This window comes from Durio zibethinus, chromosome 21 (assembly GCF_047325235.1).
Source record: "Durio zibethinus cultivar Kanyao isolate XHJ-2024 chromosome 21, ASM4732523v1, whole genome shotgun sequence".
In the NCBI taxonomy this organism is placed as follows: domain Eukaryota; kingdom Viridiplantae; phylum Streptophyta; class Magnoliopsida; order Malvales; family Malvaceae; genus Durio; species Durio zibethinus.
The window spans coordinates 10,652,447-10,676,070 of NC_143182.1; the positions used below are offsets into that span (position 1 = coordinate 10,652,447).

Consider the following 23,624-nt stretch of genomic DNA (forward strand, 5'->3'; position numbering starts at 1 on the left):
CAGGCCCAAATGATCTGGGTCAGGCCCAATTGATCCGGGTCAGGCCCAATTGATCCGGACCCGGACCCAATTGGGTGTCTACAGATACCATTAAAAAGTGTTCAAATATAATAACTTGCAAAACATAAAAAAAAAAGTAATGTACATCATTTATTTTTTCAATTGAAAAAAAAATATTTTTTCAATTGAAAAAAAAATATTTTTTGTTTTCAAATTTCAATTCATTTTTATTTTTAATTATCAAATACATTTTCACTCATACTTTTTATTTTTATTTAAAAATAATTTTATTTTTTAAAACCAAACACTATTTTAAAATTTAATCCTCATAATTTTATCTCTTAAATATATCGACATGAATAAGCAAAACTAAATGATTAATGTTTGTCTATCCTTCGTTGAGTTAGGCATATCGTTGGTTGTTCAATAACTGCTGGTTAAGTGGGCACTTCCCTATTAACAAATAGTGCCAATTCTTTGAGTTACATTAGGGTTTCTCTCACCGGCTTGGCCACCTTTTTCTTTTGGTAGGACTGGGCCTGTGAACTTTGTCTTGAATCAGGCTGAAACCCTAGAATGAAGAATGGATTCTTCTATTTTAGGGCTTTGGGGTGAGACTTAATCACTTTCATAGACAACGAGCTAGTTGCAGCCCCAAAAGATAAAATTTACTCTTCAATCTTGACAAAGATAAGGCCCATAGGTCCATAGCCCATTTTTCTCTCAACCTTACTCCACCAATATTGATTTATTTTCCAAACAAAGAGCAAGCAAATTTGAAATTTCAAAGAGGGCAAATAATGAATCACATATCTATATATATATATATATATATATATACATACATATATATGTTGAAAATTTATTAAATTAAATATTTTGTCCTTAATTAATGATTTTCTCAATAAAGAAAACATAACAATGAATGCATATATCTCAAAAGAGAAAAAAAATTAAAAATATAAATTAAAGTGTTGTTTGATGAATTGAAAAAAAAAATGTACCAAGGAATTTTTTATTGTGAAAAATTCAATGAATCTATGATATAAAAAATTGTGGTATTTTGAAGTAATTAAATGTTGGGTATTTATCGTTTTATAATAGAGAGATGATTTTATAAATATTTTTAAAGAGATAAAATTTTTTAAAAAATATGGTATCGCTTAAAAGAAAAGGATATAATATTGCTGTAATTAAATAAGAAATTTTTTATTAAATAATTTTTAGCTACTTGAAATTTTTAACACCTTTTTCATTGAAAATCTTCAAATAAAGTGGTTTTTAAAACTAAATTATTGAACGTATTGAAAAATTTAAATCACTGAAAATTAAATCAAAGTCCAGCAGTGCTCCTCTGGCTGGAACACATAGTATAACATGAAATAAAGAAACTAAATTTGTTTAATTAATGTAATAATTATTTATATAATATACTTTAGATGTTAAATCATCCGTGTGCATGAACGACTAATTTGATAAGAAGTGATTCTCTCTTCTTCTAAAATTCTACTGTGAAAAGTGAATAGAAAGAAATCATAAAAAAAGCGAGTTACATATGGAAAACCATAAAATATTTTCAACATCCTAAAGATGAAAATTTTAATGCACAGTACAAAATATGAAGTATAAACATGCATTTAGGGAAAGTACAATAATTTAGCTAAAAAATTTGTGCATGAAAATTTAACATGGAACATCACAATTATCTAAATCTTGGGATGACCAATCTGTGGGTTGGAGAGTAGCAATCTGTTGGATGATTTGGGATTTGTCTGCTTCAAACTGTTCATCCTTTGCAGCATAGCAGAATTTGACATTAATTCACAACATATAGTTCAAAGAGTAATTTTAGAACAGATTTCTTTTTCTACCTCTATCGATGTTGAATTCTCCAAAGAACCGCATAAACATGCTCCTATTTGTGACAAGGATACTGATGATCTCAGGAGGTTTATTTTGATTTGCAACAAACAGCTATTAACAACAACAAATGGAGAAATGAAAAAGATGAAGTAAAACAACAAAAGTCAAAATCTGCAATCACAAATATAAGTGGCAGATTCATCATCATTCGCCTTGAACACATGGAAAGCATCTAATTTTATTGTCTTGTTTGAATCCTGCAGATTGGTGAGCCAAAATGATCGGAGTGAAATATATATATATATATATATATGTAATATGCAGAAGCTTTTCTATGTACACAAAATGCTGTCAAGGAAGGTGTAAGAGTAGCCTTAGAAGATTCATCATGATCCTCGTGTGATCTAATGAGGTCACATACCGAACCATCACAGCAGAATTTCAGCGATCTAGCAACATATCTTCGAGGAGCTGCCAAAAAAAGTCATTAGCATAGCTGGTAGAAATAGAAATCATTTGACATTGAGAGCAATCAAAAACAATGATGAAGGTGGTAATTAATTGACTTTATTTGAAAACAAGTTAGATGACCAACATGAATCTACTGTACCTTGACAGCATGTCGTCTGGTGATGTAGCTTTCAGATTGCAGCAGTTGGGAATTGCATTCCTGGAAAAACTGTACAAACCCAAATTAGAATAACCTGATATTATATCGTAGGAAACTACCCTAGTCTCTTACGTACACTTGTTCTCGAGTAAAAATTGATATTTCCTGGATATATGATTCAGATTAATCCTCAGGTATATATATTCTGACTATAGCTATCCAAGCTAAACAATCACATGAATCATAAATTCATACCTGTGGATTACATGTTCTTATACTTAAATTAGTCACTACGATATTACATGGAAATAGTTTGGTAAAACACATAATGTATGTAGATAGTGAATTCAACACTTTACCCAGTCATAATTTGCAGAACGGAATTCAGTCACAGTGGATTTATGCCTTGTCAAAAGCTCCTGTAGAAATGCGTTTGTGTCAGAGGTCATGGGTTTCTTTTTTTTCCAAACCGATTTTTGGCACAAAGAGAAGTGAGGGCATTTAACAAAACATATATGACAGAAAAAGAGAAAACAAGAGAAAAAATGGTACTTAAATTTAAAAGTGGCTTGAAAATCTGATGCTATGTGTCATAACGTCTAGATCCGGGGATCTATCGCTAGACATTGACTTTTAGGGAGTCGCCACCAATCTTTTTTATCTAGGTGCGATTGGCCACCTATAGAATCAGTCCTTTTAGGGAACACCTAAGTTTAAGGGTCCCTAGAAGAATAGGTTCAGGTCTACAAACCAGAACAGAGTTCGGGAGTTCGATTACGTGTGAGGAAGGTTATGGCACCCTCACAACGCCCATCAAAAGATGGTACCAGCTTAAATTTGTGTTATCCAAAAAGCCTTAAAATTTTACCAAGTAATTAATTGTTGAAAATTATTCTCAATTGACTCTAATACTTTTAGCAGAAAATTGAGAAAATTCCCTCACCTCAAGAGTATGCAAGAAAAACTATTGTTTCACTTACAGAGGCTCCGTCGTCGGATTATTTAAAGAAAAAAACAAAATCAAAATTAAGATAGAAAGGAAGGAAAGAATGATTTTTTTTAGGGAAAATTGATACTTTCAACTTTTCCCCAAAAATATTTTTTAAAAATTTTGATTTTCAAGGAAAATTGATACTTTCAACTTTTCCTCAAAAACCCTTTTTTTGAAAATTTATTTCTAAGGAAAATTGATACTTTCAACTTTTCCCTAAAAATATTTTTTTTGAAATTTATTTCTGAGGAAAATTGATACTTTCAACTTTTCCCCAAAAATATTTTTTGAAAATTTATTTCTAAGGAAAATTGATACTTTCAACTTTTCCCTAAAAATATATTTTTTTGGAATTTTTTATTTTTATTTAAAGAAAATAAAATAATAAATAAAAAGAATATTACATAAACCTAATCTAATAAATAAAAAATAAAATAAACAAATAAACAAAGAAAGAAAAAAAAATTCAAAGAAAAAAAAAAAAAAAAAACCTGGAGCGGCTCGGATCGCGGCTCGGCTCGGCTCGGCTCAAGGAAGAGAAAACGGCTCGGGGGAGCGGCTTGACGGCTTGGATCGGCTCGGCTCGGAGGGGGGCTGGCACGCGCGGGTCAGAAAGCGGGTCGACGCCCGGGTCGGGTCGGGTTCGGCAAAATGCGCGGATCCTCTGGGTTACTTAAGGCCAAAACGACGTCGTTTTGGGAGGGTATAAAAGGCACATTCCTCCGTTTTTCGGCAGAACGCTCCTCCCCCTCTCTCTCTCTTCTTCCTTTTTCTCTCCCTTCTCTCTAGAAACTGAAGAACACCGGAGCCGGATTCTGGAAATTTTCGCCGGAATCTGGAAATTTCGCCGGAAGATCGCCGGTTTCTGGGATTCTTCGTCGGAAACTGGACTGGTCGCCGGAAACTTCAATGTTCGCCGGAATTGTTGCCGGAAAATTCAAATTTCGCCGGAATTTTCGTCGGATTCTGGAAATTTCCCAGAAATTTCCAGAAAAAATTTTCGCCAAAAAATCTCTAAAAATTTTTTCTCACTCCCAGAACACTCCTAAACTTTTCCTAGCTTCCTATACGCCTCCTTTTCTCTTAAATCAGTAGCTTTGCTTACTGTTTTCTTTGTGTTTTGCATTCTGTTCCAGAGTCCCTTTTATAGGGATTGATCAGGAGTTCCTGATCAATCCCAATTCCTCCTTGGACGGGAATTCAATCTTTGAATCCCACTGGACTCTTCTGATTGAATTTCCATTTTCAATGGGATTCTTCAGCCTTCAATCTCAGCCCTCCAAAATCAAAATCAAATAAAATAAAAAACTAGATAATTAGAGAAGATAAATCAGCAGATATTATAGGATAAATAATAATAAAAAAATATATCAGATATATAATTAGATAAGTAAAAATACAAAGATGAATAAAATAAAAAAGATAAAAAATATATATATATATACATAAATAATAAAATACACATAAATACTAACAAAAAATAAATAAATAAATATATACATATATTAATACATAATAATAATAAACAATACAATACATAAAATACAAAAGAAGAAGAAAAGAAGAAAAAAAAATACAAGATAAAATTGAATTGGGCTTACCCATTTGGGCCAGGCCCAATTGATCTGGGCCGGACCCGATTGGGTGTCTACAGCTGCCCCTCTTTGCACATTTTCTGTGAAACAGAAATTGCGCAAAGACGTAGACACCCAATCAAGACTCAACTCAACATTTTTTGGTTTTTTTGTTTTTTTTGTTTTTTTGTTTTTTTTGTTTTTGGTTTTTTTTGTTTTTTTTTGTTTTTTTTGTTTTTTTTACCAAAGCTCCTCTAAACAGAGGCACCACGACTTTTGGAAAGTAAATTGCTCCTCTAAACAGAGGTACCACGACTTTGGAAAGTAAATTGCTCCTCTAAACAGAGGCAACGAACTTGGAAAAGTAAATTGCTCCTCTAAACAAAGGCAACGAACTTTGAAAAGTAAATTGCTCCTCTAAACAGAGGTACCACGACTTTGGAAAAGTGAAAAGTAAATTGCTCCTCTAAACAGAGGCACCACAACTTTGAAAAGTAAATTGCTCCTCTCAACAGAGGTACCACGACTTTGGAAAAATAAATTGCTCCTCTAAACAGAGGCAACGAAACTTTGAAAAGTAAATTGCTCCTCTAAACAGAGGTACCACGACTTTGAAAAAGTAAATTGCTCCTCTAAACAGAGGTACCACGACTTTGAAAAAATAAATTGCTCCTCTCAACAGAGGTACCACGACTTTGAAAAAATAAATTGCTCCTCTAAACAGAGGCACCACGACTTTGGAAAGTAAATTGCTCCTCTAAACAGAGGCAACGAACTTTGAAAAGTAAATTGCTCCTCTAAACAGAGGCACCACGACTTTGAAAAAGTAAATTGCTCCTCTAAACAGAGGCAACGAACTTTGAAAAGTAAATACTCCTAGACGATCATGTCTGAAGGAGTTGAAAGTTGTGTTTGAAGAGATTTCAAGAGATTATGCCCAAAGGTCTTATAAATCAACCCTGATACCAAGAGACATCCTATCTCAAGGATTAGGAACTTACCTGACAAGTTTCTTCTCAAACTTGCAAAGTCTTTTCATATCTGTCTTTTTCATGTGGGATGTTGGAACACCCCTGCTTCTTGAATTTGTACACTATACTTTCCTGAAAGTAGTGTATGCTATGCAAATGCATATGAATTTCAATGCATGCTATGCAAATGTTGGCCAATTAATTCCTGTTCAAATGTATGGTACTCAGGTTTCTCAAGCTCTTTTCTTGGGCATCAAGCCCTTTGATTCCTCAAAGATTCAATGGCACTGTTCTCCTAAGATCGAACCAGTGTAGCTCTTAATTATTTCTTTCACTCAGATTCTTCCTTGTTCTGTTTTTCAATACTTTGGAATAAGCTTCATCAATCGATCATCACTTGACCATCATTCAATGAATTTCTCAGCACTAACAAATTTCAAAACAAGTTTCATCCATCATCACTGGGTCATTACTCATAGGTGTCTCAGCATTAACCTTTCCAAAATAGATTTTGTCTTCATCATTCAATCACAACTTGCAAGTCATATCGACCAATTCATCCTCGTACTCATCACTTGATTGTATCACTGCCCCATTTCTTCATTTGATCACATCATATATCCTTCTAAATCATCTCCTTTAGGTTTCTACCATTTTTTCATTTTGTCTCCACCATCATCTTAGATTTCTTTTCAAATGAATGCAAGACTCTTTTAAGCACATATTCATTCATTTATTATCATTTTAATTTTTGACAAATACAATGCAACCAAGCATTTTCTCAATTCATCCTAGGGGTGAAACAATAAGAGAAGGCAAGGTGAATTATGGTAAAGATAATCAATGAAGATCTGTTTTGGTAGAAAATAAATGGGAAAGGAAGTGAATTGGATACATGTCATTGGGATGGATGGTATGTCCAAATGATGAATATTCAGATAATTTTCAACATTAATCTAGGATTCTTTTTCAAAAACTCATTCCATTTACAGTTGAAGTCATCTTGAGTTTAGCAAACTTTGCCCCAGTCTTTGAGAGATCTTCAGATGTCTTTGATCTTTCATTCATGTGAGCCATTTGACTTGATTTTTTTTTCTACTAAAATCACCCTTTCAGGTTTTCAATTTGAATCTCTTTTTTTCATTTTCTCATTTTTTCCTTCTTTTTTTCTCATTTTTCTTTTTTTTCTTTTTTTTTTTTTTTCATTTTTTTTTTCATCCATTGTTGATATCTTTCATACGTCCAACTTTAGACCATGATTTTATTGCTTCCTCATGAGCATATTTTTGCTCAACATATGACCATTCAAGTTGAGTATTCACACTTGATCCAAATGGACTTTTCAAGGTTGTAATGTAAGCCAAGGTGAAGGGTCATAAAAAAATGGATATAATAGGCTCAAAACATATATTAAAAAGGTTCAAGACCAAAGGATCATTTGATGTAGCTTGGCATTTTGCCCCACATCATTTCACTGTTTTTTCTTTCCTCACACAAAGGATCTCATTACTTTGCCCCAAATCATGTGTGGCATTTATTTTTCTTTTTGCTTTTCTTTCTCTTTTCATCTTTGAGACCTTTTGTGGTGTTTTTTTTTTTTTTTCAAAAATTACCCTCCAGTGTGGAGGTTGATCCTTGGTTGGGGTTCTAAAAAAAAAAATCATGATTGGCTCAAAGGGTAGCAATAAATGGTTTTTCCAATGGTAAAAGAAAGATGGCCATTTTTCATCTCAATTGTGAATACCTTTCTTGAACATCATCTATTGAACAAAGCTCATGAACTTGTATAAAAGATTGCACACCTTCAAGATATATCTCTTTCATCTCTGGTAATGGCTTACCCTCTTTATTTTCGCTCAGATCATCTCCTCTGTGAATGAGTTCTCAAAATTAAATCCCAGAATCATTATTATCATTGTCTAAATATTCATCATCTGAAATTTAAGAATGGGAATGTGAAGTTATGGAAGGTAACAAGGCATGGAATAAATGGTCAAGTGAAAGAGAAAAATGTAATGAAATGCATTGACTTGCCTTTATTAAAATGATAACAAATGAAGTCATATTGCAAAAAAAATCTAACATTGTTTGAAAAGAAATCCCAAAATGACAGAAGAAACCTTCAACCAGCCTTATCTCCATTGGCATCTTGCCCCTCAATTCATTGTGAATCTCCGGATCCTTTCTGTTCTTGACTTTCGCTCAGTACACTAACATTAGGTGCTGTTGCTTTTCCTTGATCAAAACTTACCATTCCATCATTGATCAACCGTTGCACCTTATACTTTAAAGCAGTGCAATTTTCAGTAGAATGGCCAGTAATTCCATAGTGGTAGTCACAGTGGGCTGTAGGATCATACCACTTTGGATAGGGTGGTTTAAGCGGTTCCACATGGCTGAGGGCAATCAAATGGCTATTATAGAGTTCTCGATATAACTCTGTATAAGTCATAGGAATTGGGTCAAATACAGGTTTTTCTCGAGTAGTCCGTTGTTCTCGTGAGCCACTTGCTGGGTTAGTAGGGCGAATTTGGGTTCTTGCAGGAGCTTGAATGTTGAGGCGGTAAGTGGATGAATAAGATGGTTGTGGGGCTAGCTGGTATGGGTAGGATGAGGCATTATTCACAGCAGGATAGTATGGAGAGTAACCTTGGGATGGATAGGGTTGATAACCCCCGAATTGTTGTCTATCAAAGCTCACAGCTTGAGCTTGAGCTTCTTTCTTTTCTGATGTCTTCTTGGTCTCTCCTCCTCTCAACTTGCCATTTTTTATGGCACTTTCAATAATTTCTCCAGAGATTACCATGTCAGCAAAATTTTTTGTTGCATTCCCTATCATCTTTTCATAATAAGGAGGCTTTAAAGTGCTAACAAACAGCACTGTGGTCTCTTTCTCTGTCAGTGGAGGTTGTACCTGTGAAGCTATATCCCTCCATCTCTGGGCGTATTCTTTAAAAGACTCATTTGACTTTTTCTCCAGATTTTGCAAAGATAAACGATCAGGGGCCAAATCGATGATGTGTCGATATTGGCTGATAAAGTCATGTGCCATATCGCTCCAAGAGCGAATACGAGTCCTGTCCAACTGAACATACCATCTGGCCGCAGAGCCAGTAAGACTATCCTGGAAGACATGCATCAAGAGTTTTTCATCATGTGCATGAGCCGCCATCTTCCTGCAATACATGGTGATGTGGGTTTTAGGGCACTTTGTACCGTCATATTTTTCAAATTTCGGTACTTTGAATTTATAGGGGATAACCACATCAGGAACTAAGCAGAGCCCAGCAGCATCGACTGACCCATAACAGCTAAATCCTTCCACAGCCCTTAGCCTCTGCTCTAGCATGCTAATCTTGAAACTTTCCTCAACTTCCACCCTTATCTTTTCCTTTTCCTTTTCTTTTAAATCATCTAGATTAGGAATTGGTTCTACTGCCTTTTCAGTGAAGACAGGATTTATATAGCTATTATAATGTCCTGGGTTGAAAGTTGATGGCATTCCAGGATGTGCGAAATGTTGTGGCAGGACCTCTTGAGCAGACTGGGCCTGAGGTGGACCAAAACCTGGAGGGTATAAAGGGTCAACCACTTCTTGCTGGCTTGTACTTCCTTCAACTCCTTTTCCTTTATTCATATTATTGAGGGCCTCCAGAATCTTGCTTAGTTCACTTTCAATCTTCTCCTGAGCTTTTTCTAGCTTTTTAAATCTATGAGAACTTTCTTCTTCCATTTGTCTTGCTCTGGATCTTGTGTTGTATAGATGAGCAGGGTTTTTGCTAGATGGAGCTATCCTCGGACCTTGAGTACCATACTTATGATTAGAAATGTTATGCTGTGCCTTATGTGTGATGCTTTGATACACAAATGAAATGTACATTTTTTTGAATGAAATCTAGTATGAAATGAATGCAAATGATTGTGTTGAAACATGATCATGAAAATAATACAGATGCATACAATCAGACAAACAACATAGTTAGTTCCGTGGATGAAACGTAAGTGATGTTGATGCATAATGTTACATATGATAAAAATAATACACAAAGTTAAGCAATCAAAATGATTAGATAAACACCCTTTTTTGTGTCCTAATTTTAGGGTATATCTATCATTGGGTAGAAAGAGCTCTATCCTAGGTGTAGGCACTCTTAAAGTTCACTACATGCGGTTTTAAGGTCAGAGTCTAAAGGTCCTCAAATTGTTCCTTACATCCTTGTCCATCACAGACTAGTAAGGCACCCTAATCCTCACCCATTACAGGCTACAAGCGGAAAAGGTTCAATTTGAGTGGGAGTATTTCGCTAGCCACTGCGGAGGCATTAGACCTCACGAAAGCAATAGGTACTTTACTCCCTCCTAGAGGGACGGAGCTCGGGTATAGAGCTCATGTTATGCACATGCATATGAATGACATAATTAACAAGGTAACTAAAACATGAATGAATAACAACACGTATATACAACAAGGTTCAATTCCATTTGGCTTTTGGATAACACAAATTATTTGCTAGCCTGACTCTCAAGATCCCCAGCGGAGTCGCCAAGCTGTCATAACGTCTAGATCCGGGGATCTATCACTAGACATTGACTTTTAGGGAGTCGCCACCAATCTTTTTTATCTAGGTGCGATTGGCCACCTATAGAATCAGTCCTTTTAGGGAACACCTAAGTTTAAGGGTCCCTAGAAGAATAGGTTTAGGTCTACAAACCAGAACAGAGTTCGGGAGTTCGGTTACGTGTGAGGAAGGTTATGGCACCCTCACAACGTCCATCAAAAGATGGTACCAGCTTAAATTTGTGTTATCCAAAAAGCCTTAAAATTTTACCAAGTAATTAATTGTTGAAAATTATTCTCAATTGACTCTAATACTTTTAGCAGAAAATTGAAAAAATTCCCTCACCTCAAGAGTATGCAAGAAAAACTATTGTTTCACTTACAGAGGCTCCGTCGTCGGATTATTTAAAGAAAAAAACAAAATCAAAATTAAGATAGAAAGGAAGGAAAGAATGATTTTTTTTAGGGAAAATTGATACTTTCAACTTTTCCCCAAAAATATTTTTTGAAAATTTATTTCTAAGGAAAATTGATACTTTCAACTTTTCCCTAAAAATATTTTTTTTGAAATTTATTTCTGAGAAAAATTGATACTTTCAACTTTTCCCCAAAAATATTTTTTGAAAATTTATTTCTAAGGAAAATTGATACTTTCAACTTTTCCCTAAAAATATATTTTTTTGGAATTTTTTATTTTTATTTAAAGAAAATAAAATAATAAATAAAAAGAATATTACATAAACCTAATCTAATAAATAAAAAATAAAATAAACAAATAAACAAAGAAAGAAAAAAAAATTCAAAGAAAAAAAAAAAAAAAAAACCTGGAGCGGCTCAGATCGCGGCTCGGCTCGGCTCGGCTCAAGGAAGAGAAAACGGCTCGGGGGAGCGGCTTAGCGGCTTGGATCGGCTCGGCTCGGCTCGGAGGGGGGCTGGCACGCGCGGGTCAGAAAGCGGGTCGACGCCCGGGTCGGGTCGGGTTCGGCAAAACGCGCGGATCCTCTGGGTTACTTAAGGCCAAAACGACGTCGTTTTGGGAGGGTATAAAAGGCACCTTCCTCCGTTTTTCGGCAGAACGCTCCTCCCCCTCTCTTTCTCTTCTTCCTTTTTCTCTAGAAACTGAAGAACACCGGAGCCGGATTCTGGAAATTTTCGCCGGAATCTGGAAATTTCGCCGGAAGATCGCCGGTTTCTGGGATTCTTCGCCGGAAACTGGACTGGTTGCCGGAAACTTCAATGTTCGTCGGAATTGTTGCCGGAAAATTCAAATTTCGCCGGAATTTTCGCCGGATTCTGGAAATTTCCCAGAAATTTCCAGAAAAAATTTTCGCCAAAAAATCTCTAAAAATTTTTTCTCACTCCCAGAACACTCCTAAACTTTTCCTAGCTTCCTATACGCCTCCTTTTTTCTTAAATCAGTAGCTTTGCTTACTGTTTTCTTTGTGTTTTGCATTCTGTTCCAGAGTCCCTTTTATAGGGATTGATCAGGAGTTCCTGATCAATCCCAATTCCTCCTTGGACGGGAATTCAATCTTTGAATCCCACTGGACTCTTCTGATTGAATTCCCATTTCCAATGGGATTCTTCAGCCTTCAATCTCAGCCCTCCAAAATCAAAATCAAATAAAATAAAAAACTAGATAATTAGAGAAGATAAATCAGCAGATATTATAGGATAAATAATAATAAAAAATTATATCAGATATATAATTAGATAAGTAAAAATACAAAGATGAATAAAATAAAAAAGATAAAATATATATATATATATATACATAAATAATAAAATACACATAAATACTAACAAAAAATAAATAAATAAATATATACATATATTAATACATAATAATAATAAATAATACAATACATAAAATACAAAAGAAAAAAAAAAAGAAAAAAAAAATACAAGATAAAATTGAATTGGACTTACCCATTTGGACCAGGCCCAATTGATCTGGACCGGACCCGATTGAGTGTCTACACTATGTCGAAATTTGGATTTTGTAGATAATCAAAAAACTTCTTCATATGCTCTGATTCCTAGACATACCTGTCAAATCAACCCACAAAAACAAAATTAAGTTTCTTCCCTTAGTTTTATCTATTAATAAGAAGCCATGTTAGAAGGTTTTAAACTTTAAAGTCAACCTGAATGACAGAGAAACAAAGAAAGCAAACCAAAATGTTTGAAGAGCAGATCTGTTATGCATATGCAAATATACAAGGGAGCAAACCAAAATATTTGAGTCAAAGCAGCAGCTATGGTTTCAATTTCTCTGTCTTTTACCCAGCAACATTCTGATGACGGATGCATTCCCTTGAAATTGGACCATAAGTCCAAGCAATATCACGGTCTTCATAACTAATAAGCACATTAAAACAATTAGTTAGTCACAATATCTCTGTGTGAACCTTTTACCATGAAAATAGAATTGAAATCTTACCCAGTTATCAAAATATCCATAATATCCAGGGTTTTTTCCAAGTACTCAGACGCAATGAGCCTTGGATTCACCCTTCGTCGTTGTAAATTTGCAACCACATGAGAGGGATTTTGACGGGGCAATAAATCAAGACGGGACATTAATGATTAATTCCTAATCTTATTACTTGTGTCTCAAGAAAGAAAAAAAAATTGTCATCTTTCATAAATGTTAATGCTTTTATTACCCCTGAATCCAAACTTGGAAGACAATTGATGAGAAGGCGAAATGTATCCTTTTGAAAGAACACCTTGGCCAATTGTGCACAAGCCTCTGAACTTGGCTTCACTTGGCCATCGCCGTAAAGTGTTCTTATATCCAAAATCATTTTCCTAGTTCTGAAATCTACACAATTTGTAATCCTTGATTTCAATGCTTTTTTTTTTTTTTCATTCATTACAAATATTGATTCAGTGATCAATTTGCTAACAAAATGAACAAAGCTCTATGCTTCAAACAGAAGAAGATATTTTTATTTATTCAAGAGTGAAACAATTTTCTCTTTTAAATCTTCTTATGTTGATCACCAAAAGGAAAAATTCAACATGTTTAAGCCATTAATCCTGAATTGAGTATCTTAACAGTATCATCATCAAAACAAAGAGAGAGGGAAACAAATTGATGAAAAACCTTCTTGCTGGTTTGGGTTCACGGGTCTGATCAGTGTTGCTGAGAGCGTAAACAAGAAGCTCACGCATTTGCTGCACCAGCTCCACCGGGGTCCGAGGCTTGGACTTGAACAGCCCCTTCATTTTTCCCTTAACCTTTTTTTTTTTTTTAATTTTTTCTTTTGTGCACGTAAAATATTAATGGACAATGCATGAGGTTTTAGGGTTTTAGAAGAATTGGAGGATGAAATTAAAGAGAAAAAATAGGATCAAAATAAATAATGCATAATGATCAATGCAAAATCGCATATTTTTGGGTGGTTTAAGCTTTTTTGAGATTTGAGAGAGAGGGTCGTTAGATAGTTACATAATTGAAGTGAGCTAAACAAAGGTATTTTTATTATTGCATGCAATTCACTTGTATTCGATGTTAAAACACCTCAAATTCAAATTCAGTATTTATCTAAGTTGGAGCATTGATATTTGATCTATCTTTAAATTTTTATAGTGCGATTAAAGGTGTCTTTTAGGTTTAATTTTTTTGGGATGATTTTAAGACTTATTTTTTCATGTTTATTTGATTCATTTTAAATCTTATTCTTTAAGTGTTCATGAATGAAACTTTAATTAACAATAAAATATTTTTATTTGGTTCACGGATACTGCACATTTAGATAAAATGAGAAATGAAATATGAATAAATCAAGAAAAAAAAAGTAAATAAAAAGATTTTTACTCATGAAAAGTGTGGGAGTAATTGGAGCGAATTCAGTATAAATCTATTATATATATATATAACGTTCAAAATAATAAAAAATTAATTGTAAATATTAAAATTAAAATTTTATATTTGTTAGATAATATTTTTTAAAAATAATTTTATATCTATTAAGTGTTCACGTGGGATTATTGTATAAGCTTCCGAATTTGATTTATTTTAGTGGACGTGGCATAATTTTAAGTTTGAGTGTATTAATTAATTAAAAAATAATTGAAGTAAAAAATTTATTAAAAAATATTTTATTTAAATTTAATATATTTAAAAACAGTATTTATTATTTTTAATAAAATGATATATAAATGAGTAAGTTGAATTGGGTTTGGAAAAATATCGAAAAACTCAGTCCATGAAGACATCAAATTGGGCTAGTGAGAGAAATCCATGATAGCCCAAATGGTAAAATTCATTGCTGAAAGCCCCAATGCGAGGCCTACAAATTGACTTGTAAAATTACGAAATTTGAATAGGCAAATTGTTATCCACCCACCACCAAAGCTCAAAATCTCCACCACAAACAGGAATCTGAATGTCTATTCACAATTCAGTTCATATAGCCAGAAGCAATGATACCGGGGCAGATGTCCATACTTGACAGAATGGCTATTCTCCATTCTCTTCACTCTTCCTCTCGCTTCCTTTCCAAACCCACTTCTCTCCCTCTTCCAAACCCCTGCCTATCCCTTCATTTCCCTCTTAAACGCCTCGTTTCCTTCCCAAAACGACAGGTGCTCAAACGCTTACATGGGGCAGCGATAGCCACTGACTCAGCTCAGCCAGCAGTTGAGCTCCGAAACGACCCCTTGGAGGAAACGACGAAGCAAGAGGAAGCTGACAAAGTTGTTCTTCCGACAAACGAGTCATCAGAAGAGCTTCTCAGAATTAGACACACGGTAATAATTGTTTTATCAATTTCTTTTCTGTTTTTTTTTTCTATTCCAATAAAAACTTCTTTCGTAGCAAAGTTTTTCATTTCTTTTTCTTGGCTAAGCAATGGTTTTATTTTTATGTATGGATTTCAGTGTGCACATGTAATGGCAATGGCAGTTCAAAAGCTATACCCAGAAGCAAAAGTTACAATTGGACCCTGGATAGAAAATGGGTTTTACTATGATTTTGATATGGAGCCTTTGACTGATAAAGATCTCAAGAGGATTAAAAAGGAAATGGTAAGTAAACTTATGTAAATGATTTGGTTAAAAAAGGGGAAAGTTTTGTGAGCTTTGGGGAAAATGTTTTCATTTGGGCTATGATTTTCAGGGGTACAGAGAAATTCATTTGTTACATCAAAATCTGTAGGACCGGATCATTAAACGAAATTTACCGCTTGTAAGAGAAGAAGTTTCAAGGGATGAAGCTCAGAGAAGAATAATGGCTATAAACGAACCTTACAAGATGGAGATTTTGGATAGCATTAAGGAGGATCCTATCACTATCTATCATATTGGTAAGGCACGTCCCTCTTTTTAAAAAAGTTCCTGCAGAGTTGAAGCATAAAATTTTCTTATAAATGACCTTTTATTCAGTTTTAGCTTGAGAAGGACTTTGTATGGAATAGTAATGTATTTCTTCTAGGTTAGGCCTCCAAGGTTTCGCGTGTATTTTCTCTGATTCTGCTAGGAATATTGATTTAAGTATACCAGGTTTTCTTCCCTGCCTATTGCTTTCCTTCTTCTTGTTGTAATTTTCAATTTCTTTCTTCACTTTTGATGGTCTTGCATATGTCAAGTACCTGTGTGTACAGTTGTTGAACTTAACCAGTGTGCCAAGATTTTAATGGCAATATTAAGTAGCGTACATAAGAAAACAAAATTTCTAACGTGGTGATTATTTATATATGACATTGGTAATGTTTTCTTATGTTTTTGATCATTTTCCTGACTAATACTTATTCCAGGGAATGAGTGGTGGGATCTTTGTGCGGGTCCTCATGTTGAAACTACTGGAAAGATCAACAAGAAAGCTGTTGAGCTTGAGTCTGTTGCTGGTGCTTACTGGAGAGGAGATGAAAAGAAGCCTATGTTACAGAGGATATATGGAACTGCATGGGAAAGTGAAGAACAACTGAAAGCTTACCTTCACTTCAAAGAGGAAGCTAAACGCCGGGATCACAGACGAATTGGCCAAGATCTTGATTTGTTTTCTATACAGGTAGCTCTCTTCTGCAATTTTCAGGTCCTACTTTTTCTGGCGGTTGATAACTTATTACTGTTTGATATGTTCACAGTGAAAAATGTACTTATTGCAGGAGGAGGCTGGTGGGGGTTTAGTCTTCTGGCATCCGAAGGGTGCCATTGTTAGGCATATTATAGAAGATTCATGGAGGAAGACACACATAGAACATGGTTATGATTTGCTATATACTCCTCATGTGGCAAAGGCAGATCTTTGGAAAATCAGTGGCCATCTAGAGTTCTATAAAGAAAACATGTATGATCAGATGGAGATTGAGGATGAACTTTATCAACTTCGACCAATGAATTGCCCTTACCATATATTAGTATACAAAAGAAAGCTTCATTCTTATCGAGATTTTCCAATCAGAGTTGCAGAGCTTGGGACTGTCTATAGATACGAGTTGTCTGGCAGCTTACATGGTTTATTCCGTGTAAGAGGTTTTACCCAGGTAAAGGCTACATCTCTGCTTGGTGGTTTTGCTAATTATGGAGCGTAGATTAACATGTTAAACACAATCTTCACTTATTTTCTCATAAGTTTTAACCACTTTAATTGAAACTGCATTTGCAGGATGATGCACACATTTTCTGTTTGGAAGATCAAATCAAGGACGAAATCAGAGGTGTCTTAGATCTGACAGAAGAGATACTATTGCAATTTGGTTTCAGCAAGTACGAGGTGAACCTCTCAACCAGGCCAGAAAAAGCTGTGGGAGGTGATGATATTTGGGAGAAGGCAACAGTAGCACTTAAAGATGCTTTGGATGATAAAGGCTGGAGCTATCAGATTGATGAAGGTGGTGGTGCCTTCTATGGTCCTAAGATTGATCTTAAGATTGAGGATGCTCTTGGAAGGAAGTGGCAGTGCTCAACCATCCAGGCAAGTTTTGACTTATCCCTGTTCTCTGCCTTTCTTCCAGACTTTCCTGCTTTTCCTTATTCTGTACCCCTTCTCTTTCCATTGCCCTTATGTGGGCCTTTATCTGAAATATACATCTTTTTTTGGGTGAAGTAAGATCATCGCTAGAAAATTTGATAACACTCAGTGCTGCAAAGATTAAAACACTGTGATTAATCGGTAATTCATTTTCTCACTTGACAGGTTGATTTTAACTTACCAAATCGATTCGACATTACTTATGTTGACTCAAACTCAGAAAAGAAGCGTCCAATAATGATCCATAGGGCTGTGCTTGGATCCTTAGAGCGATTTTTTGGAGTCCTTATAGAGCATTATGCCGGGGACTTTCCATTGTGGTTCTCTCCAATGCAAGCTCGGGTTTTGCCAGTTACTGATACACAGGTATATTTGGCTTCTTTTTTTTATCAACTCTTTAGTAAGTGAGTTCTATTTATTGATTGACCATGTATCGTATGTATCTTCTCAAAGACTATGGCTCTTACAGTCATTTAAAAGAAAAAACTGTTTTGCCTTTTTACACAGCTTGGATACTGTAGTGAGGTGACCAGCAAACTCAAAGCCAATGGCATTCGTGCTGAAGTTTGCCATGGTGAACGCTTACCAAAACTTATCAGAAATGCTGAGAAGCAGAAAATTCCACTTATGGCTGTTGTAGGACCCAAGGAAGTAGAAAAGCATAGTGTAACTGTTAGATCTAGATTTGGCGGAGAGCTTGGAACCATGAAGATTGATGAATTTATCACTATTATCAAGCAAGCCATTGAAAACAGAACGTCATTGTAACTAGGTAGGTAATCGAGTCATTTATTTCATGGTATCGAATAAGCAGGGAAAGGCTGAAACAATATGCCTTGAAAGATTGAAAATTTTTGCTTGTAAATGAATGTAGTCCCAAATTTCTATTATAAATTGTGATTGATTACTCCTAATGCAATGTGTCATATGCTTCTCTTTTGAAAGAAAAACCATTCAATATAACATATTTCAGAAGGGTTGATGTCACATTTGGTTTCGTCGTTATATTATAGTAAAGTGTCTAATGAGAAGCTTATATTTTAAAATTGTCCAATGTAATGCCTATATTATAATTCCATTTGACAATGTGGTATGTGTCTCAGTTAACTCTCAATGATGATGTGATCATTTGACCGATGAAAATTCACATTGGCATAAAATGAGAACGTTGTCAAAAATTTTTTTATAAATTTTTGCCCTCTAAAGGTTAAATATAAATTTTATATTAATATTTTGTTTTTGTGTAAGTTTAAAAAGTTAGAGCTACATAATTCTCACTAGTTAATAGGTGAATGACCAATAACAATATCTAAGTGCATTAAATTTTATTATTTATTTTTGTATTTTTTTTCATCAATTTCATGTAAAATTAATTTTTAGTCTTAAGTAATTTAAGTTAACCTATTTTACTTAGATAAACAACAATAAAAAAAGCTTGCTTCTCTAATTTTAGAGTAGAGATAACTTTTGAAAAACATTCTTACATCTTAATAGAGTTTGACATATTTTTTACGAGTGTTTTTCTTATAACAATTTAAATTATTTATTATTGCATTAATTTTTTATATGTTTTCATTCAAAAGTTTGAATTTTTAGCTTAAATTTGTATATAATTAATCATGAAATTAAAATCTTGCTTACAATTAAACACATTACAAAATAAAAAATTATAAAATCTATATAAAAAGAAAATTTGAGGGTTCTTAAGCTGCAACCTGTCTTTTTTTTTTCTTTTTGATTGTTATATCTTTGACTTTCGTGGAGAGTCATGCAGTTTTTTGAACACCTGTTGATTTTTGTTCTTTCTGCTTTTGACAAGTGTTTTTGTTCTTTATTTCAAAGCTTCTTTTTGTTGTCTGTGTTTGTGTTTGTAGTAGGCCTGTTTTAGCATCTGAGGTATCCTTCATTTTTTTTTCTGAGTTTTTGTTTTCCTTTTTATTTGGTTTTTCATTTTTTTGGGAGCTGCTTTTGGGTACGATTTTTTTCCTCTTTTATTTCGTCATTAAATGAGGGTTTTGTAAACACTCTATTTTATCTGGATATGCAATCAAATTCTCGATGTCGATCGTTTTGAGATCATCGGATCTCAAAGGCATTCATGTGTGGGTCTTTTACAGTTTTTTTTATAAAATTGGATATAGACTTTGGTCTAATACATATTATTATTATTATTATTATTATTATTATTATTATTATTATGTAAAACAAATTAAAAAAATAAAAAAAGGGAAATAAAATCATATTGACTGTGCTGGAATACTGTATGTAAATCGGGTAAAAAGGGTTTGGAAATTACACTTGTTGAAACAAAATCATACAACCATTGACCTCAATCAAACCGTAACAAAATCTTAGGATTCAAGCATGAAAAATATGTTAAATCCCTAAAATTTTGTTAAAAGAACCCTATAAATCAAGCACAAATTCACAAGGGAGATGGGAGCGAAGTGATTTTTTTTTTTTGGGAAATTAGACGGGATTCATAGTAAAAATTTGCTTTGCAAACGAAAAAAGATCAAAGGCTTTGTGTTCTTAATTGGGTTTTTCTGGGATTATAGAAGGGTTTAGGGTTTGTTGGGTTTTACGGTTGAATCCAAATTTTGCTATTTTTGGATTTGTTTAACACTTTAATTTCTAGGTTATTGGTTTGTTAATTTGATTTTTTTTTTAACTAGGTTTTGATTTTTGGTTTTGCTTCTAATATATTAAAGTCTAGGTTTGCTGAATTTATCTGATTTTTTTTTTTGTTTTTTAAATTTTTTTGGAAAATTTAGGTTTTATTGGGTTCAATTGAATTTCACGACGAGATTTTTAAGTTTTCGGTGGTTGGAATATGGGAAGCAAGGTTGTTATTCTTCATGTTCTTCATTTTTTAGAGAGAAGTTAAAGGAAATAATTCTAAAGAGAGAGAGAGAGAGGGCCAAAGACTTCTAAAAAAAATTGAAAAAATTTAGCCTTTTATAACAATCCAATATGACACTGTTTTGCGTAGGGGTCTGACCTGTGTGACTTGTGGAGGTCCACATGTGACCCGTTTCTTCAGACCTGCTTGTTTTGCAGTTTTCTCCTTTTTTTTTTTTTAATTTTTTTTTGGTTTGATTTTTTTTGAATTTATTTATTTATTTTAGCATGAGTTTAATATATTGCATGATTGTTTTTAAACAAATATCTAATTACATGTTTTTATACTTATTATGTGATTTATTAAATATATTACATAATTGCATGATAATATTTTATTACATGATAATTTTTGCATTATGATTTTTGTTTATTTTAATTTCTTATTTTCTTTCAAATTAAAAAAAAGTTTTCAAAAAAGTTGTTTTCAATCCTAACAAATTATTGGAAAATTTTTTATAAATTTAAATTTTTATGAATTCTATTAAACTATTGGAGAATTTCATAAATCAATTTTTATAAAAAAAATTATTATTAATAAAATATTTTATTTTGATCTTATTAAATTATTGGAAGATTTTCATTTTAAATTAAATCTTACCAAACTATTAGAAGATTTAAGTATTTTCTAAAAATAAATTTACAAGAAAATCTTACTAAACTATTGGGAGATTTACATCAAAAGTAAATTTTACCAAACTATCAGAAGATTTTACTAATTATTTTCTTGAATAAAATATATTAATGAATCCAACGATGGAGTCTCTTCAGAGTGAAACATTAGTCTTCATGAATACTCATGAAGTGAGAAAATTATCTTAAATTGCTATCAAACTATCGGAGCAAATTTAGGATTAGTTTTCAATAATTAAATGATTTGGTAAAATTATAAGAATATTTTAAGGCTTGGATAATTTGAAATAAAACTGGTATCATCATTTGGATGGGTGCTATAAGGGTGCCATAACCCTTCTTACGCGTAACCTCACTTTCAAACCTAAAATTTGGTTCCATGGACTAGAATATACATTTAAAGATACGTAAGTCAATCTTGAGACTCCTTTTTAAATATGATAGATTTTATCAGGTGGTCAATCATATCTTAACAAAAAAATTAGTGGCAACTCTTAAAGTTTATCTCTAGCGATAAGTCCATGGATCTATACGTTATAATAATTTGGCGATTCCACTGAGGATACAGGGAGTTGGCTAATAAATGATTTCTTGTTATCTAAGTCTAATCTAATAAATTTAAGATTTTTTTTCTCTTGCTTGTATTTTTATTTATTTATTCATTTTATATATCTATCATTTATTTGCATATGCATAACATGAGCTCTACACCTGAGTTTTATCTTTTAAGAGAGAGTAAAGTACTTAAGCTTTTATGAGATTTCATGAATCCATATGGACTAGTGAAAAACTCTCACTCAAATTGAACCATTTTCACTTATAGCCTATAATGGGTAAGGATTAAGGTATTTTACTAGTCTATAATAGACAATGATGTAAAGAAAAATGATGTAAAGAACAATTTGAAAAACCTTAGATTGTCAAATATTTAAACCTAGCATGTAAATAAACCCTAAGGGTTTGAACCTAGGTTAAAGCCATGCCTTCCCTTATGTTAGAAATTCCTAAATAAGACATATGATATGAAATTTATTCTCTTTGTAAATTTATGTATTGTTTTTTTTGTATATATTAGTTGCGGACTAACCCTTTATGTTGTCCTTGGTATTTATACATTGTTCTTTGTATATATTATATGCTTATTAATTCTTTTCTTTTACTATGCATACATTCACATCATTAGATTCATCATAAGGAGTAATTACATAAACTAATATTAATAAAAAAAGTCTTAGTTATATCCATGAAAAACCTAGCAAAATCCTCTACTGGCCTAAAAAACAGAGTCTAAAGAGTTGAAACTTACAAACAAAAAGCTAAAAAGGGAAGTTCAAGTACTTGAACAAAAAAAGGATGAATGAAAAGGGTTTGTTCATTGACCTTAACACAACACGATCATCCACTAATACGATCATCCACTAATCAAGAACTGGCTTAACTTTTGAAAAAAAAAATAGATAGTTGCAAGTAAAGTTACAAGAAATGGATGAGGTGCTATCTAAAGTACAAAAGCACATCTAAATGTTGAATGGAGTAGTAAAGAAAATTGGGACATAAATGGGGGCTGTGAATGAAGAATGTGAACAATTAAATGAGGCATATATGAGAAAACCTAATCAGTTGGAGTCTCTATTTGACCAAATCATTTTAACTATCTATAAAGCCAAAAACATATTAGAAAAAGTCGAAGAATGGAAGATAAAGGTGCCACCGGTGGGAGCACATGGCCAAGAATTGTTAGATTTCCTTAATGAAGTACAAAGCTAGTATCGATAAATTTTAGACTTCTCATGAATGTAATATTGGATTTGGATAGAAATAACTTTTAATTCAATAAAGATTTCTTTTGTTAATAATTGTTATGTGAAAAATTTTCCTTATTACATTCATGCATTTATGCATTCATAATTGTATGGTTTCATGAACATCATTCTAAATATATGCCCTAATTGTGATAAATCAATGTTTAAGGATAGCTTGACCAATTCACCATAAGTAAAACATTGAGCCCAAGCTAAAAGAATGGAGCACAATAATGTAAGCTATATTGAAAAGTTGGAAAGGGTTCAAGAAGAGCTTAAAGAAGAGTTAAGTAAAATTTTAGAAGAGCTAAGCAAGTTGAACAAAGGAAAGACTATAGAAGAAGGGGCTAAACCTAAAGACCATCCATTATAATATGTTGTTGACTCTTTGTATCATTCTAGTCATGGCTTATGTCAGGCCCATTCGACTCAAGGCATATCACCACAGTAGTTCACATTCTCTGTAAGGCATATTTACATAAGAATGCTATCTGTATCGATTAAAGAGTAAATTTAAAGTTTTGCTAATCCTATCCTCAATGAAAAGATAGTAGGACAAGTCTCAATCCCTAACTTAAATGACCTTAAGGAGAAAAAAAGCTGAAATTGAAGGCGATTGAAAGTTTAGAAGACTCAAGGTTTAAACATGAGAGGAACTTTTTGGAGCAGAAACTACGAGCTATCGAGGGTGTGGACTTTTATAACTCCATGGATGTAGTCAGCCTCTGCTTGGTCCAAG

The 23,624-nt window shown here is 33.3% G+C and overlaps 1 protein-coding gene and 1 pseudogene across 1 annotated transcript; one reads left to right on the top strand and one right to left on the bottom strand.

Annotated features, from left to right (window-relative positions):
• Positions 1-1,467: 1,467 nt before the first annotated feature.
• Positions 1,468-13,801, bottom strand: LOC111305571 (putative MO25-like protein At5g47540; annotated as a pseudogene).
• A 1,081-nt stretch (positions 13,802-14,882) lies between these two features.
• EMB2761 (threonyl-tRNA synthetase, putative / threonine-tRNA ligase) lies at positions 14,883-18,463 on the top strand. Its single transcript, XM_022903216.2, has 8 exons — positions 14,883-15,328; positions 15,458-15,604; positions 15,735-15,882; positions 16,333-16,586; positions 16,684-17,061; positions 17,184-17,492; positions 17,715-17,915; positions 18,057-18,463. Exons 1-8 carry the CDS (start codon positions 15,002-15,004, stop codon positions 18,315-18,317), a joined length of 2,025 nt encoding a protein of 674 aa, XP_022758951.1. The 5' UTR covers positions 14,883-15,001; the 3' UTR covers positions 18,318-18,463.
• Positions 18,464-23,624: the final 5,161 nt, after the last annotated feature.